The sequence below is a fragment of the Hevea brasiliensis genome, chromosome 14, assembly GCF_030052815.1.
Source record: "Hevea brasiliensis isolate MT/VB/25A 57/8 chromosome 14, ASM3005281v1, whole genome shotgun sequence".
In the NCBI taxonomy this organism is placed as follows: Eukaryota; Viridiplantae; Streptophyta; class Magnoliopsida; order Malpighiales; family Euphorbiaceae; genus Hevea; species Hevea brasiliensis.
Genome location: NC_079506.1, coordinates 89,325,342 through 89,345,914, shown reverse-complemented (window position 1 = coordinate 89,345,914; position 20,573 = coordinate 89,325,342). Strand labels below are relative to the sequence as shown.

At 29.5% G+C, this 20,573-nt stretch overlaps 2 protein-coding genes across 2 annotated transcripts; both read left to right on the top strand.

Annotated features, from left to right (window-relative positions):
- The first annotated feature begins 7,868 nt into the window (after positions 1-7,868).
- On the top strand, positions 7,869-11,130 carry LOC110635366 (ferritin-3, chloroplastic). Its single transcript, XM_058133765.1, has 8 exons — positions 7,869-8,290; positions 8,798-8,881; positions 8,958-9,018; positions 9,149-9,236; positions 10,167-10,228; positions 10,439-10,504; positions 10,633-10,696; positions 10,876-11,130. Exons 1-8 carry the CDS (start codon positions 7,983-7,985, stop codon positions 10,929-10,931), a joined length of 789 nt encoding a protein of 262 aa, XP_057989748.1. The 5' UTR covers positions 7,869-7,982; the 3' UTR covers positions 10,932-11,130.
- A 2,027-nt stretch (positions 11,131-13,157) lies between these two features.
- Positions 13,158-20,055, top strand: LOC110635352 (uncharacterized). Its single transcript, XM_021784654.2, has 12 exons — positions 13,158-13,350; positions 13,711-13,798; positions 14,437-14,730; positions 15,012-15,170; positions 15,907-16,047; positions 16,225-16,281; positions 16,650-16,788; positions 17,451-17,555; positions 17,698-17,888; positions 18,018-18,059; positions 18,443-19,554; positions 19,675-20,055. The coding sequence occupies exons 1-11, from the start codon at positions 13,238-13,240 to the stop codon at positions 18,605-18,607; spliced, it is 1,494 nt and encodes a 497-aa protein (XP_021640346.2). The 5' UTR covers positions 13,158-13,237; the 3' UTR covers positions 18,608-19,554; positions 19,675-20,055.
- Positions 20,056-20,573: the final 518 nt, after the last annotated feature.

Below are 20,573 nucleotides of genomic sequence, written 5' to 3'. Positions count from 1 at the left end.
TGGCCATTATATGGAATGTATTACAGACAATCCACAAAGTGGAGAAGTGTGTTAAATTTCTTGAGTTTTGTTTGAGTATTTTGAGAGTGAAAAAAATAATTAATTGTTATAATTATTTTTCCTTAATAGTAAATTTATTGGTGGAGTAAGCTTACACAAAATCACGTTAAATTTTATGTTTTTTATTTTGTGTGGGTGTGATTTTTTCACAACAAGTGGTATCAAGGACTATTTTATATATAATTCATATATTGTTAATTAATATAAATAAATTAATAAGTTGATGTTGCATGAATTTTATAGCAAATATTGAATCAAGGACTATTTTATAAAAATGAGTTTGATTTTTCTAATGAACATATTTAAAGAATTTTAATAAGTATTTTATAGCAAATATTGAACCAAGTACTATTTTATAAAATCGAGTTTGATTTTTTAAACGAGCATGTTTAATGAATCTTAGTAAGTGTAATGTTACCTCGTTAAAAAGATCGAAACAAGTTTATAATAGCTACACCCTTATATTAGTTGCATCTTTCTTATTAAGCATATCATTAGTTGAAATAGAAGTGAAATAATCAATTATTTATCGGCTTAGTTTCATCCACCATCTCTGAATTTTGAGGATGTTCCATCATTGTCCCTTAACTTCAATTTGCATCATAAAAATGCTCAAATTATAGTGTAACACCATCCAAATTTCCTCTAGCTAAATTATGCTGGGTATTTGGCCAAAACTGGTTTGGACATGCTTAGATAGATTAGACACAATAAAAATTATTTTATTTCTATCATGCGAAGAGAACAATATCTCTAATCATATATTACTAATAACTTTTTCATTTTATCTAATTTTTCTTTATCTTTTAACATATCTAACTCTAAATTATTTTTATTATGTTTAATTCATTAGTCATATCCATATCAAATTTGGATGGAGTATCCACTGAAATCTTGTTAGAAGTACTTTTAATGACATTAAATTAAAGTTTGACTATTTTTTTATACAAATTAAAGTTAGGAGACAGATAATAAAACAACTCTCGAAATTGAATTACTATAAATGAAATTAAGCCATTATTTATCATGCAAGGCAAGAATTTGTCTTTTCAAAAGTTAAACTCAATGGAACTCCAATAGATATATCAAACTATAGTTCCTTATCACTTAGATACACAATATCAAGGAAATTAATTAGAAGCTAATGAGAATTTGCAATACAAACCTGTCAACTTCTTCCTGAATATTGTACATTTTTAGTTGGTTGTCAAGTTATTGTTAGTTGGTGACCACGAAATGTACACTAGTCTCGTGATGAGCTATAAGTAGTCTTATTCAATCACTATCCATGGCAGACTCAACTTGGATTAATTTCCAATAAAACGAGTACAATTTGTTAAGACCATTCCATCTAGGAAGTTTATCAGTCACGGCTAGGTTACTGTGTCTGCATAACCCACATCGCATTCCATCATTCGTCATTCTTGCCTGTTTACGGTACTAACAAATGCAAAAGTTTCATATATATATATATATATATATATATATATAATCCCTCAAATTATTTGTTAAGAGCCTATTTAACAACGATGTTGGAATTGATGTTAAAAAATAATTTAAAATTAAATTAAATAAATTTTAATTATAAAAATATTAAAATAATAAATCAATTTTTTTCAAATTATTTTTTTATAGCATCTAAAATAATTTTTTTATTGAGAAAAATAATTTTAATCCTTCGAATGTAATATCAAATTGACACTAAGCCTGAATATGCTAAAGACGTATAATTTATATAATAAATTCATATTCGAATTTTCTTTTTTTTTATCACATTAGTTAATTTTTAATTAAATTCTTAATTTTATTAAATATTTAAGTTATTTTAAATTTTATATGAATTAAAATAAATTACAAATTATTTTAAATCAAACGAATTCAATCTGAATTTGCAAATATCAAATCAAAATTTGCCCCAATATTATTGCATGTGTTCAAATACATTCAATTCAAACTTGACTTATTTCAAATATGTCTCTATTTCTTTGAAAATTATAAGTTAAATAATAATATTTGTTGGAAATTTCAACTCTCCTTCGATTTTATTCACCTTGGAAAACTAGACATAAATATGTTTATTATTAACAAAAGTCATGGTAAATAATATTAATTATTTAAATAGCTATTAATTATTTTAATATTTATTAATAATTAAATATTAATTATTAATAATTAATTATTTATATAATAAATTATTTTTTTAATTTTTAAATATTATTATAAATATTATGTCATTAAATAATATAAATAAAATATGTGATATTTTAATTAAAATTAAAATACTAAACTTTACCTTAAAAAATATTATTTAATATGATCAAAGTCTTCAACTTTCTGAACTTATTTCTTGCAAAACAAATAACATCAATCTTATAATTCAACTATGTAAGATATAAATCTGAAATAAATTATTTTCTAACTTATCAATTATCTGCACTTGTGTCTTCACAATTAAGAATCGGCATCGTTACAGGCATATCATTGCCATTTGCAAGTACAGCCCAAGCTTAGCTGCCCTGCCATGGAAATGTCTTCAGGCAAGAAGTTTCACCTCCATCACCACCACCACCACAACAGTCCTTTATAGCAGTTTTATAATAAAAAGAGAATCTAAATTGGCAGAAAATTAAAGCTAGCTCTTAATTAATTTGGACTCATCCTCACATGACCCATGATTTTATATACATATATATAGTTGGAAATCATGACATATATGATAAGTTGATAATTAATAAGAAGTGGGTGTTACTCAAACCAGAAATCAATTTAATAAATTAAAAGATAATATTGAAACATACCAAGAAATTAATGAGGCTCTGACATCAAATTAAGGTGTAGGGGATTATTAAAATGAAACCCATTTTCTAGAGACTAGAGAGATTAATATTGAAACTTGCAAGAGAGTTGCAGAACCCCAAGTCGTTCTTAGCTAGATATTAATTTCTTGCATGCATTTAATGTTCATCACATGATTCCACGCTTCTTTTCTTGTCTTTCAAAATAAAACAGCACTTCTTTCATTGTATGTTGGTCTCTCTTAATTATGATTTACAAAACTCATTTTTAATTAATTAATTTTTATGCTTTTTCTTGAAGTAATTGACTGTTGATTTTGTTGATGATGAATCTTTGGGCACCCCCACCACCTTCTCTCCATGATATGGAATTCACACCTTATATTGCAATGACAAGTTTCTCGCCTACCGACACTAAATCCAACTTATAGCAAATTCCATATATAATTTAATTAGAGATAACAAAGTTACAAGAGAATTGAATTCAACTTTTCTTGTCCAATATTGAAAAAATTAATCATATAGAGTACGATTAGAGATGACTATTACTTTTATTTTGTTTTAGTAAGTTATAGGTATCTTCTAACTCATTAGATTAGATCTAATCTTGCTTTCGCTATGGAGATTCATTATAAGAGTAAAACGTTCTCAGTATAAATTTTTTATATTAATAAGAATAAATACTTAATTTTGTTCAAAAGATATAGAGTTATTTAACACTCGTGTTAATATCATTTAAGGAAATGAAATTTTCCATTTTTTGTTCTAAAGAATTCTCACTCTTTATTCATTAATATTAGTTATTAAAATCATATAAATTACATAATTATATAAGAAAATAAACATTTAGTTATATATGACTATGTATTTTATATATCAAATATCCATATAAGATCAAAGAAAGAAATGAGTATAATTCAATTTATTGCTATAAAAAAAAATTCCATTTATTGAAAAATAGATATATGCCACTCCAGCAAATAACAAAGAATGAGAGTGATGAGTGCCCCAAAAGATATAAAAATATAGTTAATTAATTAATTGTTTAGAAATATTTGAGTTTCAAAACCCTAAGGTCTAGAAAGATGAGATGGAGTTAGACCAAAGGTACTGCCATGGAAAGAACCTTGTTTCGATTCTGGGAATTTTTAAAAGTTTGAGACCAAATAATTTAGAGGAAAAAAACAGACATCTTCAGTTCACCACCTTAATATAAGGTAAAAACATAATATGAGACCTCCAATGCATTTTGCATTAAATGAGCTTCGTGCATGGTAATCAAGATTCATCTTCGATATGCATGGTTTTCTTTTCTATCATCTCTTTTTTTTTTTTTTTTTTTTTTTAAATTAAGTCGTTTTATTGCTTTTTTTTTAAAATATTCTTGGTATCCTCAATGCTAACCTATGTGTCATTGTTAGGGGAAATCACCCCTTAGCCATATTTCATGTGGGATGTGTCTTTAAAGAGCTAAGCCCATGTTAAGGTGCCATTGTTTCACGATAATTAATTTATATATAAAAAATATTATTTATAAAAAAAATATTTTTTTAAAAAAATTTATTATTTAATAATAACAATAGATTAATAGTATATGTTTATTTTATATATATATATATATATATATATATATATATATATATATATATATAAAAGAGTTTTCATATTTAAATAAAATTATTAAAATTTAAAAAATAAAAAATAATTTTTTCCGTCAAAAAAAATTATTTTTCTTAAAAATAATTTAATTTTTTTATTGACAAAAAAATATTTTTTATTAACTAATTTTTTTAATGTAAAAATTAAAAAAATATTTTTTATAAAATAAACAGAACCTAAATTAAAATTATAAATAAATATATATGTATATATAAATATTTATAAATAAATAAATATTCATTCAATTTATAATTAACATGTAATTTAATATATATATATATATATATATATATATATCCCACCATTGAAAATCTATGTAAAAAGGTTTCGTATTTGATTTGAGAATTGAGAGGGGCAATAGTTCAAAGGACCCAAAAGATAAGGTTTATTTAGGCTCTAAGGCCCCACCAACTTAACAGAAATTGGTACAAAGAAAGGACCCAAAAAAGATCCTTTAGCAAAAGGACCTTGGGCTTTGTTAATGTTTCAGAACTCTAGCCTGGCGAAAGGGCCTTTGCCTTTTGGTAGATGTCCATAAGAAAGGCAATTTGCAAGTTATAATGGATAGTTTTGGGATGAAATTTCAGATTATTATTTTTTTTTATAATTTCCCTGAATTATAAAAGTAAAATAATTATTTTATTTATATTGGGTTACGGGTCATTTTGAATTTTATCTTTATTTTTTTTAAATATATTTAGGCTATTCATTTCAAATTATATATTATTTTTAATAAAATATTATTTTTTAAAAATAAAATTTTTTCTCAAATAATAAGTGAAATAATTTAATTTAAAAAAAATAATTTCAAAAGAAATATAAATCATGCCAAAAGTTATATGATTGTGTGAGAATTTAATTTAATTCTTTTTATATATGATTTATTTTCAAATGAAATAGTTATATTTTTTAAATATAATAATTAATTAAAAAATTAATTAAATTAAATTCTAGCAAATTTATAATTTTCAAACATTTTGGTTATCTAATTTGAGATCTAAAGTATTAGGATTTGAATTGTATCATATTTATAGAAACATTAACTATTATATTTAAATGATATATTTTTTAACTCAGAAATCTTTAATATTTTCATAAAAAAAAGCTTCATTTATTTCACGATAAATAATTTATATATGAAAAATATTTTTCATTAAAATTATTTTTCAATAAATTATTTTTCATTAAAATTGTTTTTTAATAAAATATTTTCTATTAAAATATTTTTTATTATTTGTCATATGTTTAATTGCCTAGTATTTTATGTTATTATTTGCAAAATTTACTAAGTATTATGAAAATTGAAAAAAATAAGGTTAAAAAAATGATTTCCGGTTTTAAAATGAAAAGTCATTTTCTCTTATTTTGAAGTTATTTTCCTCTGATCTAACAACTTATTTTTCTTTGACCATAATTTTTAAATACCCTTAAATATTAAAAAAATAAAAAATATTTTTCATTAAATAAATAAAGCCTAAATATTAAATAAATGAGCATATTTTACAAAGAGAAAGCCAAGAAAGCTATACTTTGTTTTTTTTGGATTGAGATAGGATAGACAATCTTTATACTTCCTTAAAAAAAAAATAAAATTTATAAACTATGTTTTTGTCTTTGTTTTTGTGACAATGAAAGGTATATTATATTTTTTTTTGGAAGAATCACCATAAAAATCCAAACATATAGAGAAAAAGAAAATTTATTTTATGAAATTAAGGAGCACTACAAAAATATTTTATTTTTAAAGTGGTCCATTCCTATCATATTTTAATCAGAAATCATAACTTTAATGTTATTTTCATCTTGTCTTTAAAATCATCACCCATAGTAAAACTTTCCTAAAAGGTTTGATTTTTCAAAGTAAAAGTAAGTTAATTTACATCTCATCATTGTAGTGTTTCTCCATTGGCAAAAAAAAGTAGACACCCTCATATTGCCACTTAAAATGTAATTTAAAAAATTAAAATTTTAATAATTAAGTATGAAATTGTTAATAAATTATAAAATTATAATTATTAATTTAGCATTTATATAATTTATTTTTCAAAATTTTAAAATGGGAAAGGGATGATTTGAAAAAAAAAAAAACAATCTCTTCACATATTTGATTATAAGGAAGACAAATATAAAAAGAAATGGTTGTTTTCTATTGATTTGACTCAAACTAAAATTTAAATTTAATATTTTATAATTTTAAAATAATTTTAACATGACTAAGCTTAAAATTAATTTATAAAGAGAAGTTGTTTTATAAACTTTTAAATTATAATTTTATCATTTAAATTTCAAAAAGTAAAAATAAATTTTATAATTTTATAAAATTCCCTTTCACTTTCCTTTCAATTTTAGAGAAAAAAATAAAAATAAACTCTAAAATTAATTTTCATTTAATAATTTAAAATTTTCTTTCTTTTTTATTTTTTATATAACTTGTTTGAAAATTAAAAATTTATAAAAATCCAATTTAATTAATTTTTTTTTATCAATTTTCATATTTAAAAATATAATAAGACAAAGAATTTTAAAATATATATTTTAAAGTTTTTTTTTTCAAAAAAATCAAATATAAGAAAAAACATTAAATTATATTCCCACATAATCATATAATTTTCTATTTTTTTTCCAAATGAATTCATTTTCAACATATTTAAAAACTAAAATTTATAAGAATTTAGTTTAATTTAATTGATTTTTATTAATTATTATATTTAAAAATATAATAAATAAAAAATTAATTATTTTAACTGTTAAAAAATTTTATTTTTAAAAATAGAGGCCAAAATGATAGTGTGTGAATTAAATTTAATTATTTTCTTGTATATAATTTTATTCCAAAGAAAGTGTTTTTCAGTTAAAAAGGAAGAATTAAATTGTTTCTCTTATTATATTTTCAAACATAAGAATTTATAAAAAAAATTAATTAAATAAAATTATTATAAAATTTTAATTTGTAAATAGATGATAAAAAAATAAAAATTTAATTAAAAATTATATAATTGTGTGATAATTTAATTTAATTATTTTTATATATGATTTATTTTAAAAAAGTCTATAAATAAAAATAATAAATACCTAAAAAATTAATAAAGAAATAAAATTATATTTCATTTTAATTTCCTTTCCTTACTAATTTTCCGTACATATTTGGGACCAAATAAATAAGAATTGCCAGATAAGGATTCTGCTGTTTGCTCCACGTGATCTCCAGAACTTTCTGCAGATAAGCCACGAGCAAGCCACGCGCTCCACTTCCACCTTTCAATCTTCACACTCCACGTGTCCAACTAATCCAACGACCAACATTCCTCCTCCTTCACTTCCCCAACACACACTAAATGCTCGTGCTTCCACTCAGATCCCTTGTCATTTCCATTTTGAAGTCCTCCTCGTCTTCTTCAAGTCCTCTCGTCTTCTTCAAAATCAAAAAGCTCAAAACCCCTTTCTCTATATCTTGAAATCCATAAGAAAATGTTGCTGAAGGCTTCTCCTGCTTTCTCTTTGTTGAGCACTCGTGGGGACAATCTGGGTCCTCTGTTTTCCTCTGTTTCTTCGTCATCTAATTCTTTTTCTCCTTCGACTCTTCGTGGAAAAGTGGGGACTGGGTTTGTAGTCTGTGCATCAAAGGGTGGAAATGATAAGCCTTTAACTGGTGTTGTTTTTGAGCCCTTTGAAGAGGTTAAGAAGGAGCTCGATTTGGTCCCGACTGTCCCTCAAGTTTCTCTTGCTAGACAGAAGTATTCTGATGAGTGTGAAGCCGCCATTAATGAACAGATCAAGTGAGTGTTAGAATTTCGGGTCTTCTCGATTTTATTTCTTTTGTATGTGTCCAAAAAAAATGATCGGTTGATACGGGGATGAAAATTTTGTATTCCTTTTTCGTTTTGGTTGTATTTTGTCTTTGTTATCTGCTTCTTGAACTGATATTTTCTTGTACATTTTGTATCTCATACTTCTTTTGTTTGTGATTTTCCATTGGCATGTGCACTTGGAATTCCATTTTCTTGGAGTTTTTTTTCACTCTTTATGGGCGTAATTTTGGCTTTATGGTTGTTTTCCATGTATAATTCTTTTTTGAACTGGGATTTCATCGTTTTCTTTCTATCTGTGTTTTCCCCGTATGCATTTCTTGATAAATTAATGATTACCTAGTGTCTTCAGTAGAGCTCTAATATATAGATTTTATCTCTGTGTTTTTTTTTTTTTTTTAATTTTTTATGAACACAATTTGTTTATATCTGTTTATATTTCTTTCTAAAGATTTTGTCATTTTTTTGTAATGGCAGTGTGGAATACAATGTCTCCTACGTGTATCATGCCATGTTCGCTTACTTTGACAGGGACAATGTTGCGCTAAAGGGTCTTGCCAAGTAAATTTCTCTCCAAATTTTCTTTGCTATTCTTGTTTTTGGGGTCAAAAATTTACTTGTGGGCTTTGTTCGATAGGTTTTTCAAGGAATCAAGTCTTGAAGAAAGAGAGCATGCTGAGAAATTGATGGAATACCAGGTGCTTTAACCTTTGACGTTTCTTGTTTTTATACATTGTTTGTTGTCTTTTGCGATTTAGGCTCTTGAAGGTTCAATGGTTTCGTAACAGAGATGAATCCTTAGTCTTTTTTTGTTTTTTAAATCTTCAGAACAAAAGGGGTGGAAAAGTTAAGTTGCAGTCTATCGTGATGCCTCTTTCAGAGTTTGATCATGCGGAGAAGGGAGATGCATTGTATGGTAAGTTTCGAATTATATATATATATATATATATATATAATGATGCGAAGCTACAGTAAGTTGATTGAATTTTTATTTACAGAGGCCTTATGTTTTCTATGTAAAATGTAATCTGCAGTCAATATTTGTGAATGGTTTGCTCCTTGTTTGATTTATGGACACCATGATATGATTTTGTAAATTTCAGGTGGAATGATTTTCTATGATTTTATCTTGCTTGTGGATAGAGGAATTTGAAATGCGAAATTTGAATTTGATTTTGTATAGCTTTTCTTCATTGATTAGGTTCATGAGATTTAACTTGGGTTAATAAATGCTGGAAAAACTTAATTTATGAATGTCTTGAAATGTCTTGAAAAAGGGTGTCCATATGCATTGATTGCATTCTCAACTATATTTATGAATCTACATTTGCTCATGAATCTAAGTAAACAATGAGATCTCAACTATCCACCTTATATGACTGCTCGGTTACGTTTATGAATCTAAGTAAACAATGAGTTAACTTCCTGTCAAAACAATTTAAACGAAAATCAAATTCTCATCTTTTTTTTTTTCCCCAAATTATTGCCTCCAAACTCAACACTCAGGTAGATTTATGTGTAGTGGTTGGTTTTGCACGTATTCATGTTAAAATCTGCTTATACATCATTTATACCTTTCCAAGCCTATGATCTGTTATTATTTGTATTTGTTGTTGATGTCAAATATTTTAGACCAGTGCATACTACTATGTTTGCATTAATTGCTTTCAAGTGGGTGCGGTCAATGAAAAATTACAAGGAATTCTCTCTCTTGGTTTCTTTATTGCTTTGCGGTGCAATTGAGAAAAAATAGGTGAATGAGTTGACATCCATGCTGTATTACATTTTTGTCTTGTTATGTGCTGTATATCTGTTAAGTTGTTACTAGTTAATTTTCTTGGTTCAGCAATGGAGCTTGCTTTGTCTCTGGAAAAATTAACAAATGAGAAGCTCCTGAACTTACACAGTGTAAGACATTTCTACTACTTGATATTGTTGCTTTAGTTTGAAGTAGATGCATTTTTTATTCATAATAAATTTTAGTTAAAACAATGCGTGACCTATGAAATGGTGTCATCCCAGAAGCAAGCTTCCTTGATGTTTAATAGACCAAATGTTTTGAAGTTTCTAGATTTGTTAGCCATGTCATCACACTTTGATTCTAATTTTGACCAACAGGTGGCTGAGCAGAATCATGATGCGCAATTGACAGATTTCATTGAGAGCGAGTTCTTAGCAGAGCAGGTATGACTTTTAGGTTTACCTACTTCATTAGGTCCGTTGGGATATGTTATTAACAACTATTAGCAGCTTAGACGATACTGATATATTGTTGAAATTCAAATTTAGCCTTTCAATGCTTTCCTTTGCAGGTGGAAGCCATCAAAAAAATTTCTGAATATGTTGCTCAGCTGAGAAGAGTGGGCAAAGGACATGGTATGAAACCAAACTCTCTTCTTTCATAGCCATTTTTTTCATAACCATTTTTCTTAAACAAAGTTCTCTTACCATTCCATCATACATGGATTTTTCCTCAGACAAATCGTCATCCTTTAAATACATGAGCTTTTTCTTGTGTTTTTCTGTTTTCTAAATTTGTTTTGGTGGATTACCAGGTGTATGGCACTTCGACCAGATGCTACTTCACGAGGAAGAGGCTGTTGTTGCATAATGATGGAAACATCTTGTTTGCTGCTTAATTGCCATTTTGAGGGTTATTCATTCTATCATTTTGAGGGCTGTGTTTAGCTCATATATTAGATGATATTGATAGATATGATAGACGAATTAAAAATGGATTTAGTCCCCTTACTTGACAATGGTCATCCCGTTTAAAATAGTTGAAATATATGGATATCGTTTATTTCTAATTTTTATGGTGTCTTTGTTGCTAGCACAAAGTATTGACAATGGCATAATGCTATATGATTCATCGTATGGTTACATAGAACACTGAATTCTTAGCCATGCTTAAGTGGAATAATGAGTCAATTTCACTCGTAGGCTTGTGGTTCCTGTGCCTGGACTATGATATGCTAGAGTCCAAGAAATTCTTGTTGCAGTTCATTTATCTCTTCTATTGAGCACTTTAAGAGATGCAGTAGCATTCTTTTGGTCGGTCCCCACCGTATCCTTCCTAGGCCATGCTCTTTTTGACATATTTGTGGTATTCCTCGTGCTTAAGTGGTTCTGGCTGCAATCAATGTGCAGATCAGCTTGCTTAGATGATGTGTAGTTTTATCCATGTGGGGTTTAAGCATGCCTCAAGAATTTCTCACTGTGGCATGTCTTATTCAATTGCTTATCAGAGTAATCATGTTGGAACGTTGTAGTGGCTTCCAGCTGCACTGGAAAGGGAAGGGTTCGTCGGCAATTGAAATATGGGAGGTAAGCCATAGCTTGGACTTCTCTTTCAGGCTATAGGAAAACGCAGACAGGGTTTATTTGGAGGTTTAGATACGTCGAGGTCACAAACAATGAAAAGGACGTATTTATTGGTTACTAGATGTGCTCACTAACTGCTTACACATGGGAGGTTTCCAGCTGAGCAGCTGAGCTTTCAGTGGCGGCGTCCACAAATTTTCAATGCTAGACATCAACATTTCTGTGATTACTTAATGCCAATTCCCATGACAGCGAAATCGACACCTAAAAATGTATGGAATAAATAAAATGCTGCACAAAAGTTATTACATGTGGAATAATAATTTTCAGATTTATTCAAATTTACCTCTGGAGAGGTCCAAATTTTAGTGATAGATTCGTCGCTAATAATGTAGATTATTAATTTGAGGCCTTTCGCAACAATTGTAATTTGTCACTAATTAATTATACTAATCACTAATTAATTTTATTGGCGACAAAATTTTGTTCCATAGCTAAATCCTTCACCAAATTTTCTTTTAGTGATAATTTATGATAAGATTGTATAAAATCATGTGATAATGAAAGTAAATAAACTTAAATAAATGCTCTTAATGAGTGGAGATGATAATAAATAAAGCCCATAAAAATCATTATATCTGAGCTTAATTTTGATTAAAATTTATCTAAATTATATATATTGATCTAAATCTAATTACTTATTTTTAAGTCTATTTAATTTTATATATTTTAATCAATATTTATATAAAAACTTTTATTAATAATTAATTTAATAATCTTATAAAATATGAAATCTTCTAAAATTTAAAGAGCATTTTATTTCCAAACAACGGAAATATATAAAATATTTAAAAAAGCCATTTAATGAAATTAAGACTTCATGGAAAATAATTTATATTTAAGTTATCAATCAAAAGAAAATAATCTCAAAATAAAAAAAATGAATTTTTATTTTTAAAATGGAAAGTTATTTTCCTAATCTTATTTTTTTAATTTTCACTTAATATTTTTTATGAATAATAACATAAAATATTAAGTAAATAAAATATTAGGCAAATATATTTATCTAGTATTTATTTGCCTAGTATTTTATGTTATTATTCATAAAATAAATCAAGAAAAAATTGAGAAAATAAGATTAGAAAAATAACTTCTCATTTTAAAAATAAGAATTCATTTTTCTTATTTTGAGATTATTTTCTTTTAATTGATAACTTATTTTTATTTGATTAAATTTTTTAAACACCCCTAAATATTAAAAAATAAAGAAAATATTTTTTAATATTTTATTTCAAATAAATAGAGTCTAAATCTATAAATATTTATCATTTTCAATTAAACTATTCAATTTCTATTTTTGTTAACATGAAAATTTTAAAAATAATTTTAATAAATAATAATAAAAAATGTCTTTTAATAATAATAATAATAATAATAATAAATTTAGTGAAACGGCAGCGTTCTGTTGAGCACGAGGCACCATGCGAGGACTTGAATCTCCTTCATGAAGAGCGAAGAGGTTGCACAGATTGGTATGAAAGTAAAGAGAGAAAAGCAAATATCAGTGTTTGGGAAATGTTCCAGAGCTAGAAAATGAAGACGTACATGGCTGCCATTTCTTTGGTCCTTTTCTGGTTTGCAATATTCTCGCATTCTATAGCTGATCAAGCCTTCGATGTCCGTCAACACCTCTCCACTGTAACAGGGTCTCTCTTTCACACTCAATCTCTCTCTCTAATTCGGCTTTAAGATTCGTTAGGTTTTGGTTTCTCTCGTTCAAGATTAATTGTTACTGATCTGAATTTGCTTTTTATTTTTGGTGGAATGCGAATTAGGTTCGTTAGAAGCTGAAACTACAGTGTTTTGGCTTTTCTGCTTCTTTTGATCCCTTCTATTATTTTTTTTTTAATTTTTTTTGCTTCAGATAAAAGCAAATTATAGTTATGATCATCTCCGTTTAGGTTTTTTTAGGTTAATTTGAAGGTGGAGGATTGTTGGTGTTAATTTTGAATGATAAACACTGTGTTATTGTTTAATTAAGCTGATTTTTTTTTTCATGGGTGCAGGTATGGTGCTGTGAAAGATGTGGGTTGTGTTTCCCTTGAAAAGTCTAGTATTCATGAGGGGTGCACCCCTATCCACTTAAACCTTGTGGTAATTTTCTTTTGTGATGTTTGGATTGTTGTATCATCATCTTCTTCATTTATTAGCTACTAATCGTGTAGTGTCCAATTTGTGGTCATTTTTGGGGAAAAGTGGAACTGTTTTTTGGTGTAACTTCACTGATTAACATTGACTTGATGATTTGATTTTATTTTATTTGTGGGGGCGAGGGGTGTGGTTTGTATTGTCTGAGTTACTTTAGTCAAATTAGCTGACCCTACTGTGAGGTCATCTCACTGATCCTGATCCTGAGCAATATCACGTTTACATTAATTTTCAAATTAACATGCTGTTATGAGTGAAGCAGGTGGAAATGAACTACCAAATCAATTTTATTTACTATAGTAGGCATTACATGGTGAACAAGTTTAGAGTTTCAACTTGGTTGATTTCTTTTTATTCCTGAGAGACAATGATTGGAATTGTCATATTCTTGCTTAGCATTTGTATTGTCACTGTCACATTCTGTTTTATTGGTTATTTGATTTTCCTTCATCAACTTGGGGGGCTTCTTTTCTGATTCAATTTTCTAGTTACTTCTGCTGGTTTTGCTGGAGTAATCACTTGTAGAAGAATGCTATTAAAATCTTGAAAAAGAAATGAGTGTTAATTTGCTTTTGGCTTCTTAGGCAAGACATGGAACTCGTTCTCCAACAAAAAAACGGATGAGAGAGTTGGACCGGTTGGCATCTCATTTGGAAGGACTTATAAGAGATGCCAAGGAACAGAACTTATCTTTGCAGAAAGTTCCGACCTGGTTACTGGGTTGGGAATCTCCTTGGAGAGACAAATTGAAAGGTGGAGAATTGATTAGCAAGGGAGAAGATGAATTATATGATCTTGGAATCAGGATTAGGGAAAGATTTCCAGATTTGTTCAAGGAGGAATATCACCCAGATGTGTACCCAATAAAGGCGACACAAGTAAGTTCTATTTTAAGTTATGTTTTCTTTTCAGTTGTAGTCAAATGACATGCCTTATAGTTTGCTTCTCTGCTAAGATTTATGTCACAGAACTTACTTTCTGTAGTCTCTACCACTTCTGATTTATTTCGGAATTTAGAGTTTGACTTTGTGGCTTGGGCATCCAATTAGTACCTTTATCTTCATTTCTGGGTCTGAGACACCAATCCCATTAATTCTGAATGTATCTTATTTCCTCCTTTTTTTTTAACAATTCATTCCCATTTGCTCCAATTTGATAGGTTCCTCGAGCATCAGCTAGTGCTGTGGCATTTGGCATGGGTCTGTTTAGTGAGAAGGGAAGCCTTGGACCAGGGCATCATCGAGCTTTTGCAGTCAGCAGTGAAAGCCGTGCAAGTGATATAGTGCTTAGGTTTTATGATTGTTGTGAAAGCTACAAGGTATGTGTGTGGTTTGGCTTTTTAGTTGTCATGGTTGATTGTGTTTGGATTCAAATACACAATTCTTAAATCCCAAGTTGATGAGCTTTATACATTCTTATTTAATCTGGATGCTTGAACTCTAAATTTCTATGATGTCAGAAGAAGAGAATAACTACTATTTGTCGGGTTCATTTTTCATGGCTTTCTCTCAATCTTCCCATTTTTTGAGCCCAAAACCATTTGCTTCAATATAGCAGCATTTTCCATGCTTTGGTCCTTTTGGAACCTTCAACTCGATCTAATTAATGCCTCCTATCTTTGTTATTGTTGTTGTGGTGTGGTTATTTTTAGTATTAATTGGATTGTGTTGAGAACAATCTTGGATGACTTTTCCCTTTCATGTTTCACATTCTGTCACCTCATATTGTACTATTGGACAAAATTGAACTGTGAAATCACTTTAATGAATGGCTACTATGATTTTCTGGTGCTAGAATTTTTTTTTTCTAAATATAGAATTATGGGCACTGTAATTCTGAATTCTGGGAGATGTGCTTTTCTTTTTGTTAAGGAAGTTGCTTTGAAGTGGCTCTTCCTTTAACAGATGCTTTTGAGATTTACTTCTTATTTTTTCCAATCATTTTTAAGTTATTGAAGTGAGACGGATTGGGAATTTGTGAATTTGGCAATTTACATTCCTGGTGCATTGATCTTTTGTCATTTGATTTCCTATAAATGCTTCCCATGGATGCAGGATTTTAGGAAAAGCCAAGAGCCAGGTGTCGACAAGCTTAAGGAACCTATTTTAGATGAAATTACAGCTGCAATAGTGAGCCGTTATGAGCTTAATTTTACAAGACAGGACACGGCTTCTCTCTGGTTTCTCTGTAAACAGGTGATTAATTTACTTATTTTGCAATATTTTGCAGTTTTCATCATAAAAAAAAAATCCTTTCTTTTATGATTTTTCAAATTTGGATTAATTTAGTCATTTGAGCTGACTTTTGCTCTCTCTCTCTCTCTCTCTCTCTCTCTTTCTCTCAATGACCCCCTTGAATTTTCAATTTGGCAGGAAGCATCCTTGTTGGATATAACAGATCAAGCTTGTGGTCTCTTCAATCCTTCTGAGGTCAATCAGATTTAACTTATTTGTGATTTTACTAATTTTTTTATCTTGTTTCTGCTTGGGTCATTCTGATGACAAATAAATATTCTGTTTGTAACAATGCAGACAGCATATGCTGTGCATGTCAGTAACACAGCAAAGTTTGTTGAGTATGATAAGTTTATCCCTTCTTAATTTGGTGCTTTGTATTGGATGGCAAGAAAGTTAAATGACGGTTGATTAGCTTAAGAAAATGAGTATGTTTGCTAGCATGTGATGGATCATTTGTATTAGGGAAGAGAGGAATGCTATTCAGAAAATTCAAGTTAAAGAATTATACTTGTTTTCATTCTTGTATGGATATTGACATGCAAAACATTTTCAATGCTTAGGTGGCTTTACTGGAGTGGACAGATGACTTAGAGGTGTTTATATTGAAGGGTTATGGTAAATCAATAAACTATCGAATGGGAGTGCCACTGCTTGAAGATGTTGTTCATTCCATGGAGGAAGCTATTAAGGCACAGGAAGGTAATACAAGTCATCAAAGTATTGACTGTATGGTCTTCTTTGTATTTTATGCTATGCCATGTCTGTTGCCCCTGCCTTTAACTCATACTTCTGCATCTTTTGGATGGAGAAGGCTTGAAGCCTTGAAATTTCATCTGGATTTGTAAAATTTGGAGGATGAGGAGGAAACTGATGAAAAATTTTGTTAATATTATGTTATTTTTAGATTTTCCTTTAACCATTTGATTTTGGCTTATTAACTTTGAATCAGAAATGAGCTGGCTTGGTTTGGTGCTGACCTTCCCCAACTGTCACTGATTAGGAATGTGATTAGCTATTGATTTGATAATTTATAATGAAAAAGAAAAAAAAGAAAGAGAAAGGAAAGAGAGGAGGGGGTGGGGGTGGGGGTGTTTGAGATGTGTTTCTATCAAAATTTTGTGTTGCTTTCTCATTGATTGCTATTTTAAGTTTGTATTGTTTTTCCATATATGTATGTTCTATCTGCTAAGAATTAGGCAAAGCTAGTAATTCAAAGTCTTTTACGTAGCTAGCATTTAAATATAGGGAAGTAAAGTTAAACCCTTTCCTTCTCTATTAATGGTCAGTTCGCTTTTTAAAAGTTTGACAATGTCCTCCCTCTTAATCTAGAGCTTTAATTTTTCTGCATTCTATTCTTTTAGAACAACTTGCTCCTGGAAGTTATGAAAAGGCAAGACTAAGGTTTGCACATGCAGAGACTGTAGTTCCTTTTACATGTCTGCTTGGTCTTTTCCTTGAACAATCAGGTGAGTGCTTTGTCTGTGGAATCCTCATATTCTGATGGAAATCTCTGTATCAATGCAACATATAAAATCATTTGTGTGGTTACATGTCCATAAGTGGCTTCTGCTATATGCTAAATACTTGGTTATCTGTGGAATCCTTCAGAATTCCAGAAAATACAAAGGGAACAACCTTTGGAACTTCCTCCAAGGCCTCCCCACAGTAGAAATTGGTGGGGCAGCACTATAGCGCCTTTTGCTGGCAACAACATGCTTGTCTTGCATAGTTGTCCAGCAAATCCATCAAGCAAGTACTTCATCCAAGTACTACATAATGAGCATCCCATTACAATGCCGGTATGTTTTTCTGGTCGATCAATCAATTGCTTTTTTTTTTCTTTGGTGCTGACCTGATTGTAATTTTAATAATTTCTGATCTATACCTATTAATATTTAGATATTAATGTTGTGTGTTTTTGTGAATAGGGTTGCAATAATTCTGATTTCTGTCCATTTGAAGAGTTTAAGGTATTAGCTTCATCCAACTTTAGGACTTGTTTGGTTCATGGAATGGAATAGGGTAGAAATGAAATAACTATTCAGTCATTGAATAGCTATTCTTCATATTTTGAATTTATATCATACTGATTTAAATATATATATATATATTCTATATAATGATTATTGCACAATTGAAAATTTAACCAAAAAAAAAAAAAAACTAGAATTATAAAATTGCTATTCCATGGAATAGTATTCCACATTTAAATTTGAACCAAATTTAGGAATAGCTATTCTATTCCCAACCTATTTCATGCCATTCTTTGAGCCTAGCAAAGCCTAAAAGCATACTAATAGAATCACTTCTCTTATGCTTAGTATAGATGCATTTACTTTCTTTCTTTCTTCAGGAAATGATAGTTGCTCCCCATTTAAAGCACGACTATAATACACTCTGCGCTAAAAGGCTGGAGCAACCAGAGCAGAAGCTTGAAACTAGCAAGTTATCACTACTGTTTCGTTGGCTCTTCTCAATGGGCAGAGATGAGACGCAGTCCACCAAAGCTGAATTGTAGTTCTTGTTCAAGAAACAAAGAGGGAACCATTCTTACAGGCTACTTTTTCCTTGTTGGCACTCCATTATTTATGTGATTTTCAGCCAAGGGGAGCTCTTTCTTTTAGCTGAGTTCCCACCTAGATTGATCCTATTATCAATATTGACACGAGTTCACCAACCTCACTCCATATCCCGATACAATTGTTTGATCTGATATATGTGAACACACTATCCGTTTCCCTTGATCTGTTGTGCTCCTTGTAAGTCATGTATCCAGATTGCCTAGTAGCTTAAGGATCAACCTTTTTCTGCCCTTGATGGAACTTTTACTGATTTTTCTAGAATAATGAATTAACAGCATTTGGCATGCCGTTGGAATTTGAACTCTAGTTTGTACTTGTGTAGAAATGGGCTTCACGTTAATTATTTTTGTACCGTCCGAGTTAGTGCTTTAGTTCGGGGCTTGTGAGTTGTGAAACCAACAGCCCTATGGAAATGGTTCAGATGCCTAAAACAAAAAGAAAATAAAAAAGAAAGTTGAAATATAGTAATACTAAATTTACTAAAATATAATTCAATATCCAGTGATTATCATATAATAAATTAAAATCAAGTAATTATGCTAAAAATTCAGTTATCATTCAGGAAATATTAAACCTTAACAAAAACATTTCAGCTAGTAGGAATAAAATTTTTTATTTTTTACTAATTAAAATCTCAATGTAATATAATAAAATCTTGATGTTTAAATGGGCTTGAGAATATCTCATTGGTAAGAATTGGGCCTCGTAATACCCACTATTTTTGCAGATTGGGCCAGAAAGCCCAAGCCCCGTATTAAGTGCTTAAGAAGCTGAGTGGAGAGGCGGAGAGGAGGAAAGCGGGGTTTTGTACGAGAAGCTTCCATGTCAAAGGGCGAAAGGAGAAAGTAACTTCAAAGCAACTTTCGTTCGATTCTTCCGATAGGTGAGTTTAAATTTCGTGTATTTCATAAAAATCGCCATAAATCTTGATATTTCTGCCTCTGATCAACTCTGCTTTGCCAATTTCCTTTCAATTTGCGTCTATGAATCCATTTTTGAGCAGTGATCTGGAGAAAGCGATGGTGGACAAGACAAAGAAGGAGGAGAATAGCCGTCCTTTGTTTTTTAATCTGATTGTGATAATTGGATATGGGTATCTTGCATATGTGATGTGGCCTGATATTAAAGAGCAGATATATAACATGAGAAATTCTGGGGTGGAGGGCTATGCTGTTGTTATTTCAACTTTATTTGCAGTTATTCTACTCGTTGTAATGCTTTGTTTCTTTGATTTGCTCAAACGAATCATGAAGTAGGAGCAGTTTTGTTTCTGCACTGTACCCTTTTCTATGAATTCTGTCAGACTGTGATAACTAATCTTGTTCCTCTTTTTGGCTTGTTATTATGTGTGTGAAATAAGATTTACAAGACTGTCTTAAGACTATTTGGTTTAATAGAAAAAAAAATGCAGCGAAATATTTTACATTTGTGGGTTTGGAAAGGATTGTTGCATAAAGTCTTGGAAGGTGAAGGTTGATATCTACTACAAAACCTTCCCAAAAAAAAAAGGGGAACCTGAGTGAAAACAAGGGAGTCTTATTTCCAGTGTCTTGGGTTGAGATCTGAGACTGATCGGCGTGCTTCACTAGCTGGTTATTTGGATTCCACATCGGTGGTAAAAGAGTGTGTGAGCGGTTTACATGGAGACAAGGACTGTTAAAATTATCATGCAAAGAAAAAAATCCAATCGGAAGGGAGTAGAAACCATTATCGGAACAGAGAAGAGGAGTGTCTCCCCTACTCATAGCAAAACTGACAGAGGCCGAATGCCTAAAAAAAAAAAAAAAAAAAAACCATCTGACCAGGAGAGGAGAATTGTCTCTCTAAAACGTTAATCGGGTCAATGATTGCTTGTGTTGAAGGAAAATTCTAAGATTGTGGATGCTGCCGTGGTGTTCTCAC

Excerpts from the sequence above, each read along its gene's own strand:
- LOC110635366 (XM_058133765.1), top strand. The coding sequence starts at position 7,983 with ATGTTGCTGAAGGCTTCTCCTGCTTTCTCTTTGTTGAGCACTCGTGGG. Across the intron at positions 8,291-8,797 it reads GCCATTAATGAACAGATCAA|TGTGGAATACAATGTCTCCT; the intron begins GTGAGTGTTAGA and ends TTGTAATGGCAG. Across the intron at positions 8,882-8,957 it reads GCGCTAAAGGGTCTTGCCAA|GTTTTTCAAGGAATCAAGTC; the intron begins GTAAATTTCTCT and ends TTTGTTCGATAG.
- LOC110635352 (XM_021784654.2), top strand. The coding sequence starts at position 13,238 with ATGAAGACGTACATGGCTGCCATTTCTTTGGTCCTTTTCTGGTTTGCA. Across the intron at positions 16,048-16,224 it reads TCTGGTTTCTCTGTAAACAG|GAAGCATCCTTGTTGGATAT; the intron begins GTGATTAATTTA and ends TCAATTTGGCAG. Across the intron at positions 17,556-17,697 it reads TCTTTTCCTTGAACAATCAG|AATTCCAGAAAATACAAAGG; the intron begins GTGAGTGCTTTG and ends GGAATCCTTCAG.